Source organism: Sus scrofa, chromosome 7 (assembly GCF_054392235.1).
Source record: "Sus scrofa isolate SSC_HxYL_T2T_F1_AM1 chromosome 7, Sscrofa_HxYL_maternal_Yorkshire_Landrace_v2.0, whole genome shotgun sequence".
Classification (NCBI taxonomy): domain Eukaryota; kingdom Metazoa; phylum Chordata; class Mammalia; order Artiodactyla; family Suidae; genus Sus; species Sus scrofa.
The window spans coordinates 109171108-109193447 of record NC_139389.1 but is presented as its reverse complement, the minus strand read 5'-3'; the positions used below and the strand labels follow the sequence as shown (position 1 = coordinate 109193447).

Here is a 22340-nt window from a genome sequence, read left to right as displayed (position 1 = left end):
AGGACCTGGCCACTACACTTGCTAAGTTAGGCCAGACCACCTCCAACTGCTATACAAAGTGCAAGCTGCTTTTGGAACCTCGGGGCCTCACTCGTGCAATAAACATTGCACATCTGGAACTGCGAGTCTAGAATATTGTGGTCCCAGCCCTTGAGGGGCTTATAGTCCATTTGATAAAAAACAGGGCTAAACATACTTCATTTGTAGGTTTACTAGAGAAATTAAAGCTTAGGGCTCCATGCCCCAGATCTGATCATTCTAAAATTCTTCCTTTCATTGGCCCCAAGCTTTTCCCACCCTCTGGAAGCCAGAAGTTCCTGGGACACACCTTCGTACAAAGACAGCATCACTGACAGCAGCAGCACCAGGCAGGGACTATGTGCAGAAAAAGCAGGCTGAGTTTCAGCCTGGGCATCATCAGGCCTGTCACCAGGAGCCAGGGCATACTAGCACCCAGCTCTGCCCACTCACCCTCACAGACCCCTGTTCCTAGGAGGTGACCGCGTCTGTTCTGACCAACCTCGGGCATCGCATACCCATGTGGCCCATCAAGTGCAAAACCTGAAATTTTAAGAGTCGTCCCACCTCTCCCCAGTCCATTCCAGAAATAATACAAGTCCCCCCACGAAAATGCAGGTGTCTGTTGGTGTCTGAACAGGCTTCCCACGGGTAGGGCCAATTTCTCCAGAAGTGCAGCCTGCCAGGCTTGAGGGGCTCACTGGAGGAAGCTGGAGCGCTTCCCTGGCTGGCCGGGGACATTCTATGGCTTTCAATACTAATGACAATCACAGGGCTGGAGACTTGCACAACATCAGTGACCAAAAGCAGTACAAAAGCAGGAACCCTGTTTGCGAACATTTGCCCTTTAATTTGCATTTAAAATCAGTTTCTTTAAATATTTTAGTTACAAGTTCTGAATAGTGAAGACATAGTAGATGCTGCAGGCACTCAGTACTGGCTCCCATCCATTCCCCCCACCCCAACCCCCAGGTCTTGCATCTTTGCTGGAGATACAAACAGACACTACACTGAATAAATGGCTGCCAGTGTCAAGGCTGGCAGCCTCAGGCCTGGATGCAAGTGCATACAAAGCCACAAAACCCAGGAACTTCCACAAGGTGTGTGCATTTACCCATGCTCCGAGGAATTCCAATGACTGTGCCCAGACCTCCGAGGTGACACTGGTCATTTCCCCACTGTGTACTAGCATCTTGGGAGCTGGTTTCCACCACCATCCATCCTTCCCCAGACCTATGTTCTGGAGAGGAAGGGCTAAGGCCCCACTACCCAAGGGCTACGATGCAAAAACAGAATTGCCTCTTTAGCCCACGGGCTACACCAATGGAATTTAAAAGCTCAAGTCAATCTGAGCCAGTTCACAGGAAGCCTCCTTCACTCCAATCTCTACCAGGCACCATCCAGCCTTTGGTGGTGACATGTTTTGTCTCACTGCCAAGATGTGCTAGAATCTGCTCTAAATGAGAACAATGTGGTAGGATGGTTCCTAGCTAGCAGCCTAGAAAGGGTGGTGCAGCCACAGCCGTGTGTGTCTGTGCCAAAATGGGTCTTTCCTGGTGCAAAGTCAGGATGTGAGGGCAAGCCTCCATTCTGCTCCTGTCTCATTTACAAAATAGGACCTCAGAATCTGCCCTCTTCCCCTCTCAACACTGCCTACCCATCCCTCCCCCCACCAGGTCCCCTGGGCTGTGCTTCCCGGAAGAGGTAGTAGAGGCAGCCTGAAGTCAATGCCAGTTGAGAACGCGGTGCCACTTAGGAAGCAAAGCAGCACCTCTTGCCTGTGGTCAATACCTCCACCCAGGGGGAACCGAGGGAGGACGTGCACAGCCAGGACAGAGGCTGCCCTGAGCCTGGGAGACACAGCTCCCTCCTGGGAGTCTCGAGAACAGACTTTCAAAAGACAGAAACTTAGTCACATGGTCCCTCCCTGGCAGTTTCTCTCCAGTATACTGGCGCCGGGGAGAAACAAAATCATCTTTGCGGAGGGCTAATGAAGGAAAGGCGGAAATATTAACGGCATCTGTTAAGGCTCTCTCTCTCCCTCGAGCCTAAGGAAATAAGATATTCGAGCGTAAGAGAAGGGTGCAGAGAGGGAGAGAGCCCGGCAGGAGACACCAAGAAGAGGCCTGTGACTGCTGGTTACATAGTGCCCTGGTTTCCTTGCTTGAGGCCAACAGCATATGCCTGTCTGTCATCAGGCTAACCTGGGGCCATGAGGGGACAGGGAGAAGACTGGTTTTCAGTTCCTGCGTGGTTGACATGTAGGGCGCATGGCTTCCTCCTAAAGGTCCAGTAGGAGGACTCTGGGATCCTCTACCGCTGCCTTGATTTTGCGGAGGAAAGTTACGGCCTCTCTACCGTCGATCAGCCGGTGATCATACGTCAGGGCCACGTACATCATGGGCCGTATCTCCACCTACAGAGAAGAGAGGTTGACAGGTCTGTCTGCAGCAGGGCAGAGACAGCCCCGCGGCAGGGATGACCAAGCAGAGGGAGCAAGCCCTAGCTTAGAGCAAAGCTCCCACACTCAAAAACAAAGCTTAATCCAGGAAAATAGGAGTCTCCTTACATCTGCCTTAAAAAAAAAAAAAAAAAAGACAACATGCTCTGCACTTTCTGTTGTCTGCTCCCTACAGGGAAAGTTCCTCTTCAGTTCTGCTGCCTGCAATTTCTTCTTTAGGGTTATAATATAAAAAAAAAATTTTTTTCTAAACCTGGGATCCACAGATTCTCTCAAACTGTATGCCAAGTTGGGTATATGACTATTTTCAGGGGAGAGCTATGATTTTGGGTTCAAAAAGGAGTTAGCGATCCAAAAAGGTTCTAGGAGTTCCTGTTGTGGCACAGCAGAAACGAATTCAACTAGGAACCATGAGGTTGCGGGTTCCATCCCTGGCTTTGCTCAGTGGGTTGGGGATCGGGCGTTGCCATGAGCTGTGGTGTAGATCACAGGCATGACTTGGATCTGGCATTGCTATGGCTGTGGCGTAGGCTGGCGGCTGTAGCTCCAATTGGACCCCTAGCCTGGGAACCTCCATATGCCACGGGTGCAGCCCTAAAAAGCAAAAAAAAAAACCAAAACAAAACACAAAAAAACCAAAAAGGTTCTAGACACAGAGGTCCCAGAAACATTATCCTACCAACGAATCTTCCAGGGCAGGCTCAAGACCCTTTGACCTCATTCTCTGAGCTTCCAGAAAACCTCTAAGCCTTATCATACAACTTAGCAGCTTATAGACAGCTCTGCATTGCTGCGCTGTTTCCCAGGGGCAAGGAGCACGTCTTAAACTGCGTCCTCCACTCCCTATAGCACCTAGAGAATGAAGCTTGTTGACTGGTCCCAGATGAAGGAGCAGGCTTTTCTCAGTTCAATGGCTCTCAAACGTTAACATACATCAGAATCATTTCCGATGTATAGCCCCGGGAACTAGATCTAGTCCCTTGTGATGGAACCTGATGGAGGATAATGTGAACAAAAGAATATACATATCTATGCATGGCTGGGTCACTTTGCTGTACAGCAGAAACTGACAGAACACTCAACCAGCTATAATGGACAAAAAAATCACAAGAAAGAAAACCAAGATTCATCTGTACCTTCTGCTTCCCTAGGTCTGGGGAAGGGATCCAAGAATTTGCATTTCTAACAAGTTCCCAGATGCTGCTGCTCCATGCACAATTTGAGAATCAGTGCCTTAGCTACTAATTACAAACTATAAGAGATGCAATCTATGCCTGAAATTACAATGACTCTTTTATAATGAGCATTTAGTTAGACTTTCCTCTGCTCATCGCCTAACTGCCAGGACCTTAACAGTGATGGTCCTTACCTTGCCTCCCACGGCCACTGGCCTATCAACGATGGCGTGCATGCCCAGGATGGCAGACTGCGGGGGGTTGATGATGGGCGTTCCAAAGAGGGAGCCGAAAACGCCTCCATTGCTGATGGTGAAAGTGCCACCATCCATATCTTCAATAGCAAGTTCATTCTTTCTGGCCTAAAGGAGATTTTATAATTGAAAGATAAGGTCAGCACAGCTTTCTTTACCCAAAAGAAGTCCAGAAGGCTCACATCTGAGGTCAACAGTCCAAGTTCTGGCTGTAACATGAAAGTGGTCAGCTGAGATGCCTGGGACTAATGCTCCACCAGAGGAAAGGACTCGAGGACCTTTTCTTTTCTGAGTAGATTTCATCTCATGAGATCTGCAGTCACAAGAGCACGAAAAGCTCCACCAGTTATCAGTGCTTTGGCTCTCGCTTGTGACGGCTGTTCTCAAGGGCCAGGTGCTCCTTGCAGAATAAACAGAGGCTCCAGCTCCCTGGGCGCCGCTCACTGGCCCAGCCTCCCCAGGCTCTCCTCCCTGACCTGACCAGCAGCTCCTACACATCTTTCTTTCTACTTTACCTTCTCTCCCAGTTCACTGATGGTTCGCTCAATATCGGCGTAATTCATAGTTTCCACATTCCTGATGACGGGAACCACCAGACCCTGATGAGGGTGAAAAGCTGTTTTCAGTTGCAAATAGTAAGTACCCTTTACAGTTATAACTCCCTTAGTTCAAGCCAATGGTTCCCCCTTCCCAGAATATCTTAATCACCCAATGTGATTAACAGAGTCCAAGATATTTAGGCTTGACATTAAGATTGGAGAATGTGGTGTGGTCAAAAACATGTTACTCTTCTAGTACTGGGCTTCTAAAAAGACAGAATTACAGAAATGATGTCTCCTGCGTGTCTGCTTCCTCACACAGGTGAGAGTCAAAGACCAGAGCTCCCCACTTCCTGCCCCAACATACCCGAGGGGTGGCCACTGCGACGCTGATGTCAATATAATCCCTATACACCACCTCTTTGGTTGTATCATCAATCACTATGAGAGAGAAAACACACATTACATACAACTCCCCAGGCCCAGGCTAATGAGGAAACAGCTGCATTAGTGGAGTAAAAATCCACAGTGCTTGGTACAGTGTGGGCTGATCAACCAGCATGAAGACCTAGCTGGCACTCCACTTACTCCCATGCCAACCAATCATAACTTCTCCCAAGTGTCCTGGCTAAGCACCAGTACAGAGCATCCATTTCCATGGCAGCCCCAGACGGATCAATGCACTGGCTGACAGAGAATAGTCATGTGCCTGGGTTCTTGCTAGCTGGCTCTACCTCAGCCCTCCCTCAGCTAGGCTTAAAAAGTGCTCAAAAAAGAACAAGCTGGTAAAGGAAGTTGGCGGGGGGGGTGGGATGCCACCCATTCTGCTGCCTACTCTCAACAAGGGGTGAGGGAAGCCTCTTTCTAGGAAACTCAGGCGGAAGCAGGGTGAGCTGGCTTTAATACGCTAGCCTGAGAGAGCAAACCAGCCGCTAAAAATTTAGCTCTGGTGGTCATGAGAAAACACAGGCTTGGGAATCTCTTCCATAGAAAGTCTATATTATATTCAGATAAGACACCCCTGAAAAGCATGTAAAGTGAGAAGGAAGCCAAGGGAAGTCTGAGAAATGCCTACATGTGTGGGAAGGCAGAGAGATGGAGAGAGTCATCAGGAAGCGTAGGAAGAATGGAGGCAACAAGGAGGTCTGCGTTTGGTGAGACAAAGACGGCCTTTCTACCTACCGACGGCACACCACCTGATGGAAGGGACTGGGATTTCTATTTCTAGATCTTTAGGGGCCCTGCCCTGCTAAAGGCTGCAGAGGTGCCACAGTCCTCTAATCTTCCAGGGAACAGAGAACTGTCTCAATAGGAAAGAGAACTCCTTGTTAGGTCAACATTTCAATCACGTATGTGAGCAAAAAGTAAGGAAAACGAGCACCAAATCCATGATAGACGGGCCAAGCCAAGGTCTCACAAGTGAGATCCACTGACCAGAAATCAAAGGTCATCCTGGAGCTATGCCAAGTGTGGAAGTCAGGACCCAAGATAACAGGGCTCGTGGGAGGGCGGGTAGCAGCCAGAACATGAGTTTCCACTCTGACATGAGAGGCCTGGAGAGCTGGGCTGGCTCAGAACTGCCTGTTGCCAGAGCAGCCGCCAAGCTACGCACTGAGAAGAGAGCCTGTTCTGTCCAGCTAGCAGGGAGAGAGCCATCATGATGCCCATTCAGAGGTGAGCCAAGAAATCCCTGAGGATGGAGTTCCTGTTGTGGAAGAGCGGAAACAAATCCAACTAGTATCCGTGAGGATGGGGTTTGATCCCTGGCCTCGCTCGGTGGGTTAATGATCCCGCATTGCCATGAGCTGTGGTTAGGTCGAAGACGAGGCTCAGATCCCGCAGTGCTGTGGCTGAGGTGTAGGCTGGCAGCTGTAGCTCTGATTCGACCCCTAGACTGGGAACTTTCATATACCACAGATGTGGCCCTAAAAAGCAAAAAAAGAAAGAAAAGAAATTCCTGGGAAGGTATTCAGTTTTCACACGTATGAAATAAGAAGCCTTAGTCTGCTGACCTCCATCTTTGTGGCTGCATGTGTGGGAGCAGGTCTGTGTTGATACACATACCTCCCAGGAGCTCTGGGATTCTGGCCACCCCAAACTCACCTGCATTTACAACAGGCTGCTCCTGCAAGGCGAAGGCTGAGGCCTTCACAAATGCCGACATGAAGCCTAGTTTGAGGTTATGTTTCTTCAGAAAAGCTTCTTTGTGCCGAGCCCTCATGTCCTGGATGTTACTGCAAAAACACATTACAAAACAAACTGACCACGAAACGAAGCCCTAATTTTGATTTTCATACTGGTTCCTAACGCCATGTACACAACTGGGTAAGCTTTTTTCCCTTACTCTGGACCATCCACCTAAGTTCAAGTTCAAGTTTTGACCACTAGAGGTCAACACAATAACTTTATTCCTTTACAAAATCTGGATCCAAAGGAATGAGACCCAGTCTGTCTTTAAAGTAGACCGTGACCTTCCAGAAGTCACAGATTTCATAGACAATATGAACAGGAGATCACACCAACATCCTCACCCTGGGTAACAAAGATACTTCTAGCTACACTAAAACCATGAGCATCTACCCTGAAAAAAAAATTGTTTTTAAGCATAAACAAAGTCCACAAAATAAACACTAATCTGTTTATTTGTTTCATTTATTTTCAAAATACCACCAAACCTGATTATGACTTCCTTGTGACCTTACTCCCGACCAGTGAAGACAAAACAAAACACCCAAGACAAAAGACAACCAAATAAAACCCCCAAACCCTACAGGCGTATGGGTTTCATGTGAGCAAAAGCAGTCCTGACTCTTTATGGATGGGTAGACTCCAGTGTTATTTCAGGCTCATGAGACAGTCAGTAGATTCATTCATCTCCCCAGAGTTAGCACTTCTATCCACTTGTTCCTTCAAACAGGTACTAACATCCATCACAAGTGGGACTCAGAGCAGGGCACCAAGATACAAAGATAATAAAAGATATAGTTCTTGCCCTTAAGATTAGTTTGATGCACGTGGTTTCCCCGGTACTTAGAAAACTGACCATGTGCGGACCTGAGCTTTTGAAGTACAAGCAGCCAAAGCCTCTGAGAAGCCTTTGCAATAAGAACAGCCTTTGCTCTTTGGGGCTGGTTTTTCACATACATACAACATATGTACTGCAGACTTAGTGGGAAATGGCTTTCCCAGCATTCTGCTGCAGAAACCTCTGTATTTATGGGAATACAGTTCCGTGATGGAAATTGAATTTAACTTTATCTCAGGCCCAAATGCTCGGTTCTCCCTTTCTCCCTATAATGGCCTAATTTGACATTAGCACGAAAGATAAGATGCTATAACTTTAACTCCCCCCTTTAGACCTTTTGTTTTTGAAAAAGGAAGTTTTCCTAGGGGGACTGACTGAGTTTAAAATGTTTGTTTTCCTGAGTCTAACCTCATTTAGTGCTAGGATTACCACCCTAAAGACATTACTGGTTCCCAAGACACAAGAGCTGCAGAAGGGGGAAAGAGAAGTGATAAACATCTCTGCTCTCAAAACTGCCCAAATGCTATTGTCTGGTCATTAAGTAGTTTCTATTTCAGAGCTCTGCCCTTGGAGGCAGAGGCTGGGACAACAGGGGAGAGGAGAAGGTCTCAGAAAGGTCCCTTATGGGTTAGCTGATCAGCACAAGACCCAAAGGGCACTCAATCTAAACCAGATTACTGACTGCAGCGAGACCCCAGGCCATCATTAAGTGACACTTCGATTAGCTGCTGAAAGGAGATCCAGCTATTGCACTTTCCTTCCAATCAAAGCTGCTGGACCAACTGCATCTTTCAAGGCACAAATATTTACATGTTTTGTCTTAAGGAATTGGGTAGAATTTCAAAGCCCAATTCAATTTGTGTACAATTTGGCCCTAATGCACTGAAACATAAGCTGCAGTCTTTGTGGTTCATTAGTCAAGGTCTTTCTCTACATCCTATGGATAGGAAAGAAATCGTCAGCTTGAATGACATCCAGTCTTCAGGAAGCTTCCCAACAGAACGTAAGACATCTAGTGAAATGGGCCACAGAACCCTACTGTGAACAATGCCACAGAAACCATTCCCGTATCTATACTTTTCAGACCCCTGCCAAAGGAAACCAATTTCCCTAATGCAACGTAGATTCTTAGCACATTGAACACCTGGGACAAAGGAAGCAAAGAGATGACCTAAAGACTTGATTTTACGTCCTGTACTAAATATGAACTCTTACCCTGGCACTTAAAACATTCTGAAATATAGATCCAACTTTCTTTACCATTCTTTCCTACACTTATTCTTCATGTTGGTTACTTCTCAAATGCGTCTTGTATTTTCCTATCTGTGCCAGGTTCATACTGTTAACAGCTTCGGAACAGCCTTTCTGACTACGTCAAAATGCTGGTCATTCTTTAGGGCCTATTAGAAATCCCCACCGTGACACAATGGGATCAACAGCGTCACGAGAGCACTGGGATGCAGGTTCTATCCCCACCCTGGCACCGTGGGTTAAGAATCTGGCGTTGCTGTAACCTGCAGCTTAGGTGGCAAGTGTGGCTGGGATCTGATCTCTGGCCCAGAAACTCCTTATGTCATGGGGTGGCCAAAAAAAGGGGAAAAAAAATTTAATAAAAGGCCTGTTAATAATCTCTTTCCTCCAGGAAGCCTTTCCTGTCCCCACCCTCCCCATCTATGCGCCTCATCACCTCAAAAACAAATGATCTCATTCTTTCCTCCATGTCATACTTTTTGTATCCTTCTGATACGTATTTTTCTAGATTTTGTCTTTTGTAGGACCACACTCACGGCATATGAAAATTCCTAGGCAAGGGGTTGAAACCAAGCTGCAGATGCCGGCCACAGCCACACCAGAACCGAGCCACACACATCTGCAAACTATGCCATAGCTCACAGCAATGACGGATCTCTGACCCACTGAGCAAGGCCAGGGATCGAACCCGCACCCTCATGGATACCAGTTGGGTTCTTAACCCACTGAGCCATGAGAGAACTCCTATTTTTCTAGATTTTGTATTTATCCAAACCAGACGGTAGCCTTAGGAGGGAGGGGGTTCTTTCTCACTCATCTTTGCACCCCCTTCGAATAGAGTATCTTGTACACAGTGAGTATTCAAAAAACACTTGTTGACTTTAACTACATTCTCTTCCCTACAATTGCTGATACCTGTAACATCAAAGTCTTAAAGAAGATAAGTCAGTCAACAGTTAGTTCACTATAGAAATGGGTATACTCAATTAGCCCCTTTGGTTAATATTCTAAGGTTTTTCTTTAAAAGTTCAACTTGCTTTCTATTCCATTTCCAAAGCTGAGAAAGGCGAACGATATGATCAGCCCATTGTGAGTCGCTTGGGAACACACATAAGGAGCAGGCACAGTGAGAAAACAGGGGCGGTACCCTGCCCCTGGGAATGATATCAAGTCTCCATCCCTAGAGGGAGCCTTCGTTGGCCTGGTGGCCATATCTCTAGTTGCCAACTTGACAGTAATCATTTGAGTTTAAGACTATTACCAGCCTCGCTGGTCAGAAATCACAAGATTTGGGTATACGAGTTTAAAAGGCTACGTCTTTTAAGTCACAGAGGAGGAAGGCATAGCATTAGGAAAGTCAATCAGCAAATGAAACCAACGGGTCCCTCTGTGAAGTCACCGAGCAGTGCAAAGAAGTACTTTTCCTGTTGGCTAGTTAGTGGTGGAATCAGCACAAAGTAAGGACTTGGGCAAGTTCACGTGTTCCCCAAGAAAAAGGGCACTGGGAGAAGGATGAGAGTTCTCACCTCATGTCAATCTCATTGAAAGTGGTGAGCATCGCGCAGGTGTTCTGGGCCTCCTTCAGACGCTGAGCGATGCGCTGCCGCATCCTGTTCATTTTCTCCTGAAAGGGAAAGTGGGACAGGTACTGACAACCTGGTCTTTGGACCTAGCCGTTCCAACATTGTGTGAGGGAGCACTAGGCTTGCCCGGAGGGGATAATTAAGAACTACAGTATCTAAATACAGGAGCTCCGTGTTTCCTCTTTCCTGTGGTGGCCTTGCTCCTCTGAGCAAGAACAAGGAAATGCAGACAAAAACTACTCAGATGTGCCTAAAGTTTGACCAAGAATAGAGGCCCAGGAAATGGTTTGATTTAAAAACCAAAACCAGTTTATGAAAAGGAAGAGTGTACTATAGGGCTAGCCAGTGCAAGAGTCATTACAGAAAAGCAGTTTCTGATGCTAAAGACTTGCGTGAGAATAGCTACTTGTGGGATGTACTCGTGCAATGGCAACTCACAGGCAACAAACTTTGGAGGCGATAGTATTTTCAGGGGGTGTTTTCTCAGGCAGAGGAACCCACACTCTTGACCATACTTCCTTGAGGTTTTATGTCTGCCCCTGTCTGCCACTGTACAGCCCTCAGCTAAGTATCCTGGAAGTACAGGAACAGAACTCCCTAAACTACCTCTCCGAAGTGTGTGTTATCCTGGGAGGGAAGGGATGTGTTACTAGGCTACCATCCCCTGCATATATCTACTCACCCCCGGCATCTAAGTAGTAGCATAATGGTGAGAAAAACCAATGGACAGGTGTTCATAAGACCTCAGGTTCTGGTCCTATCATTTGACAGTTATGTGACCGAAGAAGTCACTTCCTAAACTCAATTTCCTTGTCAAGGCCCAGAGAGTCAGCTGCCGGCCATTCAAAGGGAGGCACGGCATACCTACATTCCATTCAGCTCAGCACCATCGCTCAGCCTCTTTCAAGGAAGTGGTCCTCCGAGGCTTACCCGATGTTCTGCGCGCAGACCCTTGACAGCTCCGGGCTCAGCTACTGGAGGGGCAGCAGTGGGTTTTACTGCAGACACTGAAAATGAAGAGAGGGTACACTGCATCAGAAAATGAGACACTAACACGTGAGTACATGCTGCTGCTTTCATACAGTACTGTCTCTTAATCTTCAAGAGACGCTGATGTGTACCAGTATCATTCCCACCTTACAAATGAGCAACTTGCTCCCAGAAGTTAAATAACTAGCCTAAAGTCACCGTGCTATAAACAGAAAGCTGGGATGCAAATCCAGGTCTTCTGATACTAAGTCTAGCCTTCTTTCTACAAAGTAGCAAATGGAGCCTGTTTAGAGCCACGATTTTGCCCTGTGAGGGAACATGACATCAGAGATGTCCTTCTCTCACATGAAGACACATGGAGGCGGAGGCTTACCAGGTTTGCTAGTAAGAGGTTGTGGGGGTGAGGGCACTGGTGGCATCTGAGTGGGGATAGATGCTGCAGGGGGAGGAGGAACTGCTGACACTGCAGGTTCTGCTTTTGGGGCTGCAGCAGCAGGAGCTTCAGCTGGCTTGGCCTTAGCAGGAGCAGCTGGAAAACAAGAAAAAGATATGCCATTGGCACTCTCTGGAAAGGAAAGCAACCATATTGCAGGCACCATGCAGCATTTAGCAGCAAAAGCTCTATCTCTAATCAATTAACAAATGCTTCCTGAGTACTTGCTATATATGTAAGGCTAAGAGATACACAGACTGATACAAGGCTCTATCCTCCTATTCCTCAGGGCTTCTAGATGTCCTACATTAGGTAACTGACTTAATTCACCTGCCTTCCCGGGTTCACAAATATCTACTGATCAAATTCAGCAAGTACTTTCTAAGCACCAAGTTCATGGTAAAGTAAACTTCAAAACAAAAGGAACCCAGGCAATTTAAGATGTTGAAACAAATACATAGAAGCAACACATTTCTGATTACAGTAATACTGAGCATCTCTTCAATTTTAACATCACATGTGGAAAAATACTCTTAACTATTAAAAAATATAAGTTTTGAGGACACATTTAGACTTAAGACTTCAAAGAATTTCCTCTAGGATAACTCTCACAAACCAAAGAGGTAGTCAAGCAATCAATTCACAACTTTAAATATTTATTTTGATTTACCCATTAGGATATCACATCTGGGTTTATACTGAAATTCAAATAACATTCTCTTAAGGAACGCTCAGAGGGTGAAACTCTCCCCCTAGAACAATCAATCTTACTCCCTTGCCTTCAGCTCCATGTTCTTTCCATCCTGGGTTTCTGGTCTCACCCAGATCAATCTTAATGATACAATCTACCATCTCTCTGCTTAACTATGTTAACAACGAGAAAGAAACAGACTTTTTTGCAGTTACAGCTTTGAGAACCAAAAAGTTATTTTCTTTTCTAATCTCTAATACTGACTAAAAGATCCAGCACAAATTCATTTCCTTATTTCAACCTTTCCCAAAAATGTTATGAGAGAACAGATGTGGAAAAAAACACCAAATTCTCCATAACAGATAGGAAGAAATATTGCTTCTTCTCACTTGAGAATAGCAGCTTCCTGGCTGTGTATAAGAATCATTTGGAGAGCATTTAAAAAAACAAAAAACAAACAAACAAAAAAAGGTGCTAAGATAACCAGGATCCGATAACCCCAGATTTAATATATCAGAACTCCTGGGACACAGAGTCTAGGCGCTTGTATTATTTGTAAGGCCCCCATGTGACTCTGATGCCAGGCTGGGGGGGCGGATGTAAATCATTGTCCTTAGAATCTTCATTTCTATTTAAGAAAAAGTCCCGCGAAAATGCAGAGAATTATGAGGTTTATCTTTTTAATACCCTTTTCTTCTAGAACGTGACGTTTAAAGTTCACTCTATATGAATGTTTCCCCTCTTACTGCCTCACTAAATGCAGAGGGAATGCCAAATGGTCTTTGAGGTACCAAGGAATTAGAATATTATGCTCAGCCCCAATTCCAAGGGGGAACACTGGAGACCTTGACAACCAGGAGAACTTCTTTACCGCCAGTTTTCCTGAGTGTGAAAAGAGGAGTGCCTCCTTCTACTTTTCCCCCATCGGGTACCAAAAGAGCTTCAATCACGCCATTTGCTGGTGATGGAACCTGCACAGATGTCTTGAAAAGGAAGACAGATGGAGAAAGAGTCCAAATTTTTACTCAGCATTAGCAAATTAATTGTATAGAATCTCAAGCATGAGTCACAAGAGTTGCAACAGATATACAAGACCCTGCATATAGAAACACTGAGGTCACACTTTCAGAGTAAGAGTAATGACAATTCAACGCTACTGTGAAGATTCACCCTTCTGCTCTTTCTCAGAAACATTAAAACAAGATTCAGTTAATGTGTTTCCAAGTGATACATGAAAAACAACTGGAAACAGCTCACACACACACACAAAAGCTATAAAACTAAAGTTACTAAAGTACTATAAAGTATAATACATATACCTAGAACAATCTGAAATTAAACTTTAATGCTTTTTCTTTTTTTGTCTTTTTAGGGCCGGAGGTGTGGCATATTGAAGTTCCCAGGCCAGGGGTCGAATCAGAGCTATAGCTGCCAGTCTACACCACAGCCACAGCAACATGGGATCCCAGTCACATCTGTGACCTACACCTCAGCTCAGAGCAATGCCGGATCCTTAACCCACCAAGTAAGGCTAGGGATCGAACCTGCATCCTCATGGATTCTAGTCAGGTTCATTACCGCTGAGCCATGACAGGAACTCCTAATGCTTTTTCTTTTTAATGAGCTATTCCAACACTTTTACAACTGAAGCAGTCAAAAATTATTTGGGGGGGAAATTATTTTTTTCCTTTTTTCTTTTCAGGGCCACAACTGTGCCGTATGGCAGTTCCCCCCAGGCTAGGGGCTGAATGAGAGCTGCAGCTGACGGCCTATGCCACAGCCACACCAGACCCAAGGCCATCTGCAACCAATGCCTCAGCTTGCGGGCAACGCCAGATCTTTAACCCACATCCTCATGGATACTAGTTGGGTTTTTAACCCACTGAGCCAAAACAGGAACTCCTCAAAAATTATTTTTAAATTTAACAGTTAAGTCCCTGTTCCTTCTATTAGGTTAAGAAACCAAAGGAAGACCATGAAAAGTTGGTAGTAATATAGCACAAGCCTACCTTGTCAGTTTCAATCTCACAAACCACTTCATCTTCTGCAACCGTGTCTCCAACAGCTGAAATGACAGGCAAAGGCTACCTATTAGGGCAGGGGCAGGGGGGAGTGAGATGCTCCAAAATCCTTTCTGGCAGGTATGTTACAAGACCCCTTTCCTATAGGCCAGGAGAAGGTCGATGCATGTAAAGAGGGGGGCAATAGGTTCCACTGATTACTGTGAGGGTAGGGGACGTAAAAGGGACATTTCAAAGGTATTTAAACCTAAAGAAGTGAGAGGACACTAAGTCTTACCTTTCTCCCACCTGACATCTCCTTCTGTGACAGATTCTGCAAATGCTGGGGTTTTGACTGTAATCACATCATCCTCTAGGAAAAGAGGTTAAAAACAAAACAAAACAAAAATCACACACAGTCCATATTTCTTTTCAATTTTTCTTGAATTAAATTCAGTCAATTATAGTTCTTCCCATTAAAACTCCATTCCCAAGAAGCAGGGAGCTGAAGGCAGATACTTACTGCACACAGCTGTAGTTCTGAAGAATCGAACATTCAAGACACTACTGTTGCTAATGCTACAAAACAAAAATAAAAGTAAACTTTAGCGGGTGATATTTTAGTCTAGATAAGGCACCATGGGTCACCTTCCCTCTTTGTTTTATTTTTGCTTTTTAGGGCAGCACCCATGACATATGGAGGTTCCCAGGCTAGAGGTTGAATCGGAGCTAAAGTTGCCAGCCAACGCCATAGCAACACAGGATCTGAGCCGCGTCTGCAACCTACACCACAGCTCACGGCAACATCAGATCCTTAACCCACTGAGCGGGGCCAGGAATCGAACCCACAACCTCATGGATACTAGTTGGATTCTTTTCCGCTGCATCACAATGGGAACCCGCGTCACCTTCCCTCTTTACATCAGTGATTCCTGACTAGGAGTGCGCATCAGTGTTGCCTGGGGGAACTTTTTCAAAGCACACATGTCCAGCCCCATTCCCAGAGATTCTGACTCAGAGGGTCTAGCACAGAGCCTGGATGACTTGGGTGCCTTAAACAGTGAGTTCCTTGGGTAAGACCAAGAGCCTGTGCTGCAGTGAAATGCCAGCTCTCACAGAGCAGACTTACGTTTGGGTCTTTGAAGAAGATAGCCATCTTAGTCCTCTGCATACCTACCAAAAGGACTTAAGCTTCCTGACTGGTTTTTCTTAACTTAAATCCAAGTAAAATACATTGTGCCCTCAGGGTACATACCAGTTGTCACATACACAAGAATTTCTGTCCTCAGGATTAAAGATTTAGATCAGACAGGACAGCAAGATAAGCCAGTTAACAAGTAAAAAGGTGTTATGCACAAAACAAACAAAACCCCCCACAAACAAACAAAAACACCAAGAAAAACCATTAATAGTGGTTATCACTGGAGAGTGGCAGACGTAGATAATACATGGCACCTATGGTTATCTGTTACATAACACATGCATTTTGGAAAAGTAATTTGATCTGATGGAGACTTTCACCTTCTACACTTCAAGGTTGTTTGAACATTCTACCACACCTTTCTATCAAAAGTTGCCTTTTGATTATTTTTACTTTTCTAACATCAAAATAACTATAAAGTCTATGTAAAAATCAAAGGAAAAAAACGTATGTTATTAAAAATTATAGATATAGGAGTTCCCTGATAGCTCAGTGGGTTAAGGATCTAGCACTGTCACACTGTCACTGCGTAGCAAAGGTTAATTCCTAGCCCAGGAACTTCTGCAAGTGGCAGCAAAAAAAAAAAAAAAAAAAAAAAAAAAAAAATGGAGTACAAAGTATTGTGTAAAGTTCAAAACCATGTTTCAGGGCAAGAACTAACAGGTAACATGTAAATGCAGAGACTGCTCTTTGAGGACACCTGAGAACCTGCAGTCCTGGCTGTCCCCAGGAGGAGGAACTTGGTGGCACCACAGAACAAGGATAAAATCTTCCCATGGATACTCTTTACTTTTGAATCATGTAAGCTATAAATAAACACATAAAAATCTTTTATTGTAAAACTGTATTTGGGTGTACCCATTGTGGCTCAGTGGTAATGAACCCAACTACTCTCGGTGAGGATGTGGGTTCCATCTCTGATCTCACTTAGCAGGTTAAGGATCCAGCATTGCCGTGAGCTGTGGTGTAGGTCGCAGACGTGGCTCAGATCTGGAGTTGCTGTGACTGTGGTATAGGCTGGCAGCTGTAGCCCCAGTTTAATCCCTAGCCTGAGAACTTCCATATGCCACGGGTGTGGCCCTAAAAAAAAAATTTTTTTTTTTTTTTTGTTTAAGTAAAATGATTATCTTATTCACAGAAAAGAGACATTGAACAACATAAAAACTGTTATTAGAGTAATACTCTCATCCAAGGTGTAATCCTTATCCCTCAAAGTTTAGGGGTTTTTAAAAATAATTTACTTTAAAATGGTTATTTGTGGTGTTTATTATTGTTCGGAGATTTGTGGTTGCTCCAATTTTCATTTAAATTGCAGATGAGTAATATTGTGAATCTCCCTGAATAATTTTTAAATTATAAAAGTAATCTCACAGTAGATGTTCACAGTATGACAGTTAGAAACAGCAAAAAGAACATTTACAATGGGATTATACCATACGGTAGAAAAGAGAACCATTTTATAACCTGCTTTTTCCCATCTATAGAATGAATAAAGCTTAACCAATCCCCTGTTATTTGGCCATTTTAAGAGAAATGTGGGTATGCTGGGCATTCTTCAGTATAGACTCCTAAAAATGGAATTGCTATATCAAAAGGTTCACTCAGTTCAAATACTTATGAATGCCAAACTGCACTCCAAAAATAACACAGGAACTCATATTTCTAGTAGTGTGTGCATCAGTTTCTCAAATAAAAAACCAAAAGACCAAACACTGTAATGCGCACTGAAGAAGGCGCTAATCTGCTGACCCTTCATTTTGAAGATTCCCCCTGTAGAGAAAGTAGCTTGACAGTGCTAGAGAGCATCCTCTTAGCACCACCCTGAAAACACTTGGAATGCAAAGTAGCATTAAGCAACACTCATAAGCAGAAGTTAACCTCAAACGCGCATGGGTGGCCTTTCTCCAAACCTTGCATTATGCAATAATAGAATTATAATTAGCAAGACTCTTTGCTTTTACTGTTTTTAAAGGGAGTAACTATGCAACCAAAAAGATGCTCTTAATCGCCGCAATAAATGTAACCTCCAGCTTTTCAGCTTCACTTGTATCCAACCAGAATATTTAGGAGCACCCCACTACATCTATTCTCATAAAAAGAGGGTTCCAGCTTCACCTTCATTATAATTTAAACACCTGAGGACAGGCACACTCCTGGTCCAGCACTTAACATGGAGCTAAAGCTCAAGCACATGTCATGAATTAACATCAAGGTTAGATCTAGGGACTCAACACAAACAGTCTGATTTCTAGGTTTGAAAGTCAATGAAGAAAGCAGACAGTCAAACTGATGTCTTAAATACCCCGTGTCCACATATCTATGCTCCCCAGTGATACTTACACAATCTTCCTGCTGTCAGGGTAACCTGGTCCCTGACATAAGGAGATCCCTGCAAGAAACAAAACAACTCTTAACCAACAACTCTTTATCTTACACAGGATACCTGCTGGGAATGGAAAAGACGTCTGTTCACCCCCTAACTGAGATAGAGCAGGATCAACAGCAAGCAATAATATCATCTTTATCAGAAAGTCCTGCTTCTTAAAACTTTTCCACCAAAGTAACTGTTATGGCAGAGAACAGGTATGTGGGACTGTGGGTGGGAAGGTGTTTGAGGAAGAAAGGGGAGAATTCTATCATCTTATTTACCTTAAAATTCATAAACTCTCATTATCCCTACATGTTTTCATAATAAAGTGCCTCTACTCTGCAAGTCTTCAAATACAACTGAAGCTTAAGAAAAACACATGATGGCTTATCTTGTGAAGACACAGCCTAATCAGAGGAGCAGTGGAAATGTTTGATCTGAGTTTGTTTCCCTGGTTATTTAAAATACACTGAGCTGGAAGTCTTGTTGCCTGTACCTCAGCAGCAAAGACTGGGCTACTTTAGGCCCAAGGACTCCAGCTGGTTCTAGGACTGAGCAAATCATTATCCCTTCTTTCAGTGTTTTGTCTTCCCCCCTCCCTGAGACCTTCCACTCTGGTCACACTCAACAAGGTGGGAGCTCCTCTCTGCCCCACCAACTGTCCTTAGCACAGATGACTGCATTTCCTCAATAACTAATCACTCTATCTGCTTCACCTGAATATATTCTCTCCTGGGTCTTACTTTTTCAGATCTATTAATAACTCTTTCTGAACCATGGGCACAGGAGCCACTGAACGGGAGACAATTCTCTCTTGTGCCCACCTCCATGTCCAGTAGCCAATGACTATGCAGTAAAAACCCCAAGCATAGCATGTATTTGAGCTAGAACAGCCAGCCCATACCAACTTCTGGAATCCTAAGTCCAACTCAGAATTCATCTTATAGCAAGTTTCATTTGTACAGTGCTTTGGAGTTGATAAAAATCCTTCACATAATGACCTCATTTTGATTTTCGCCTCACAGCTCCCTGAAGCGGAACAACCATCTGCCATGATCCCCATTTCATACATAAGAAAGGCTTCTGGAGGTTAAGTGACGAGCCCAAGGAGAAGTGCTGAACCACAATGTAAACCCCAAATACAAAGCTCTTCCCATTGTCCTGCTAGTCTCTAAAATGGAGAAAACCTTTACTGACATTTTTCAGGATTCCAAACTAAAAAGTTTATTACTGAGAGTCCTGAGCTAACATTGTGCCAGGTGCCTATGACCTCATGGCTCTTAGAATAAAGTCCAAAAACTTTACACATTCCTGCCCAGCCCTCCCAGACAGGCTTCCTTTCCATTTCTATGACGAGTCAAGTCTTCCTGCCTGAAAACCTTTGCACAAGCAATCCCCTTTGCCTAGAATATCGTTCTCTCAGCCAACTCCTATGGATTCTTTAAGACTTGGCTTAAATGTCACTCCTGTGGGGGAAGCCTTTGCTGATATTACCGCTGCACTCTCCACCTCCCAAGCTGGCTACTTCATCCCACCCTCTCATTACACTCCACTTCTCTTTCATAGTAGTTACAATGTAATTATGTCCTTCCATATGCATAAACATGTATTTGTTGTCTCTCCTGGTAGCCCATAAGATCCTGGAGGGTAGAGACCATCTATATCCCTGTCACCTAGGACAGTGCCTGGCATGCAGTGACATTTTAATAAATAATTTATGTAGTGCATGAGTAAATGATAACCTGGTGGGTTAGGGGTTCAAGCAGAAGAGTAGGTAGGCCTGGCTTGACCAGTAGTTGTCCAAGTGACCTTGGTCAAAGCACTTAACCTCTCTTAGCCTTGAATGATACATGCGTAAATAAAGAAAATTTCTCTTTTACTGTTTTTTAATGATTAACTGAAAAAAAGTACAGAAAGCACTCAGAACAATGCTTGGCACACAGAATGCCCATAATACGATCAACTCATTCAACAAATATTTGTATCATGTGTATAAAAAACTATTGGGATAAAACCAAAATTCTTTCTCCTAGTCTCGATACCTCGTGGCACTCTACCTCATGGCACTCTCTCCCTTAACCAAAATGCTCTGGTCAAATCACCTTTTTTTTTTTTCCAGTAACGAAATACTGCCAAGGTCTTTACTTCCTCAGGGACTCTGCACTTGCTATTCCTTTTCCCTCTCCTGCTCTTCATCACCCTGGCCTCTGTCACATCCTGTGGGTCACAGCTTTAGTGTCCTGCTTCATTTGTTTCCTTCTCAGCATTTAACCAAGATTCACGATAGTCCATTTGTTTAACAATTTACACCGTGTCCTTCCCACTAGACTGTATGGTCTACGGTCTAGTACAAGGAGAACCACTCACTGATGAATCCCTAGTGAGTGCCTAGCACAGTGCCTGACACATTGCGGATACTGAGTAACTATGTGCTAAATGAATAAATGATGTTTGTTATTAAATAGCATCTTGTTTCATTCCTATCTATCTGAACACCATGCGGAGAAACACAGGCACCCCATTTCCTCACATACGGCTCTGCCCAGGAGGAGAGCATTTTTAGGTGACAGCAAGGGCAGAACTTACCAGGCAGGGAACGTCTCCCTAGAGGGCAGTTCCCCTGTGGAGAAAGAAGACATTATCGACGTCACCCAGAGGAAAGAAACAGCTTTCTCTCTTAAATACAGACTCAAAGCTGTCCCGGTGCTGGTGACAGGTGAAATCTCATGACGCCGAAAGCTAATGGCAACAGCCTAGGCGTGCTCTCACTCCGTCAGCACGCTGGGCCTGCCAAACTATCTCAACTTTCCAACGGGGCTGATACCCACTGATTTTAACAGAGAGGAAACGGGCCCTTGGATCCCGTCGGAGCATTCCGTGGCGCCTCCTCCCCAACTCTGAGTCTCGTGTCGGAGCGGGCGCGGCTCCTCCGCCCCGCGCGGAGGGTGGGGTACAGCAGGGGACCAGGCGCTGCCTGCCTCGGGCAGGCGAGGGGCTACTGGGCTCCGCAAAAGAACCCGAGAGCAACAGCGGCTCTCGGCCACCCAGCCCGCGGCCTCCGCGTCCCGATGCCCTTGGTGCCCGGCCTCGCCGGCGCGCCACGCCCCTGACCCCGAGCCGTCCGTCCGCCTGCCGGAGAGTTTTTCACCCTCCGGGGCCCCAGCCCGGCCGGACCGTACCTTCTGAAAGGCGGAAAGCGAACGGCTGAACGCCCGGGACACGCAGCGGGACCGGGACAGCATCGCGGCGGCGGCGGCGGCGGAGCCGAGGGCGGGCGGACACCGGATATAGAGCCCGGCAACAACCGGAAGCAGGGCGGACCACGGCACCCGCAGCGCAGAGAGGGGTGTTCGGAACGAACCACTGACGAACGGGGGGGAAAATCGACGGGCAGAACACAGCTGCCCTAACCTCAGCCCAGGTGTGCCCGCAGGGTGAACCCGCTGCGGCTAGGCTCCCCCGGAACAAGTTGCGCTGCCTTCCGGCCGGGACAAATCCTCTGCAGGGTACCTATGACTGTCCCGTGATCAGGTCGCCCCGGGGTCCTTCCCTCCCCGATCTTTCCGCAGAGCTGTCTCTGAGCGTGGCGCCCATCTCTCCTGGGTCCCCGGACACCCTGCTCTTCTTCCGCAGCGCTGCTGGAAAAGAGTGGAAGGCGTCAAGGGCTTCTAACTCGGACTTTGACAAACAAGCCTGCCTGATCTTACACTTGTGTGTCCTTAGACAAGAGACATTGCCTCCCTATGCCTCAAATTCCTCAACTATTAAAAAAATAATAGTAGTAAAAAGCAGTGATCACTTCCCTTTCTAACCTCGGAACAAAGAAACAACCCCAAGGAACCCTTTAACCCATTACCCTTTAACCCAGCTGAAGACCTTCACCAAGTAGCCCTACTTCTGCATCCACATCTCCTGATCTTCCCTAGCCCCTATTCAAACTCTCTACAGCCAAGCCAACTGTACCCCATACATCCTGTGCATTTTGAAAGCCATTCATTTGTCTCTCGACCTCTAGAAAATAAATTCCATTAGATTAGAGAATGTGTCTGTCTTTTTCACTGCTGTATTCCTAGTAATTTTTAAAAATTACATTTTTGTTGAAACATAATTGACATGTAGCATTGTATAAGATATACAGCGTAATGATTTGCTGTATGTGTGTGAAGCGATTATCGCAAAAAGTTTAGTGAACATCCATCCTTTCATGTAAGTACAAAATTAAAGAAATTTAAAACAAAAAAAATTTGTATGTGATGAGAACTCTTAGGATTTACCCTCTTAAAAACTTTCATATATAGCATACAGCAGGGTGAGTTTATCATGCAATACATTACATCCCTAGTACTTATTT

The 22340-nt window shown here is 45.3% G+C and overlaps 1 protein-coding gene across 1 annotated transcript; it reads right to left on the bottom strand.

The window, feature by feature from the left end:
* Positions 1–1149: 1149 nt before the first annotated feature.
* On the bottom strand, positions 1150–21257 carry DLST (dihydrolipoamide S-succinyltransferase). Its single transcript, NM_214397.1, is given in 15 exon segments — positions 1150–2434; positions 3849–4016; positions 4424–4507; positions 4815–4888; positions 6551–6681; positions 10250–10347; positions 11237–11313; positions 11670–11825; positions 13292–13403; positions 14430–14485; positions 14719–14793; positions 14944–14999; positions 17962–18010; positions 20576–20609; positions 21169–21257. Coding segments are annotated over 15 exon segments (1368 nt in total). The 5' UTR covers positions 21232–21257; the 3' UTR covers positions 1150–2299.
* Positions 21258–22340: the final 1083 nt, after the last annotated feature.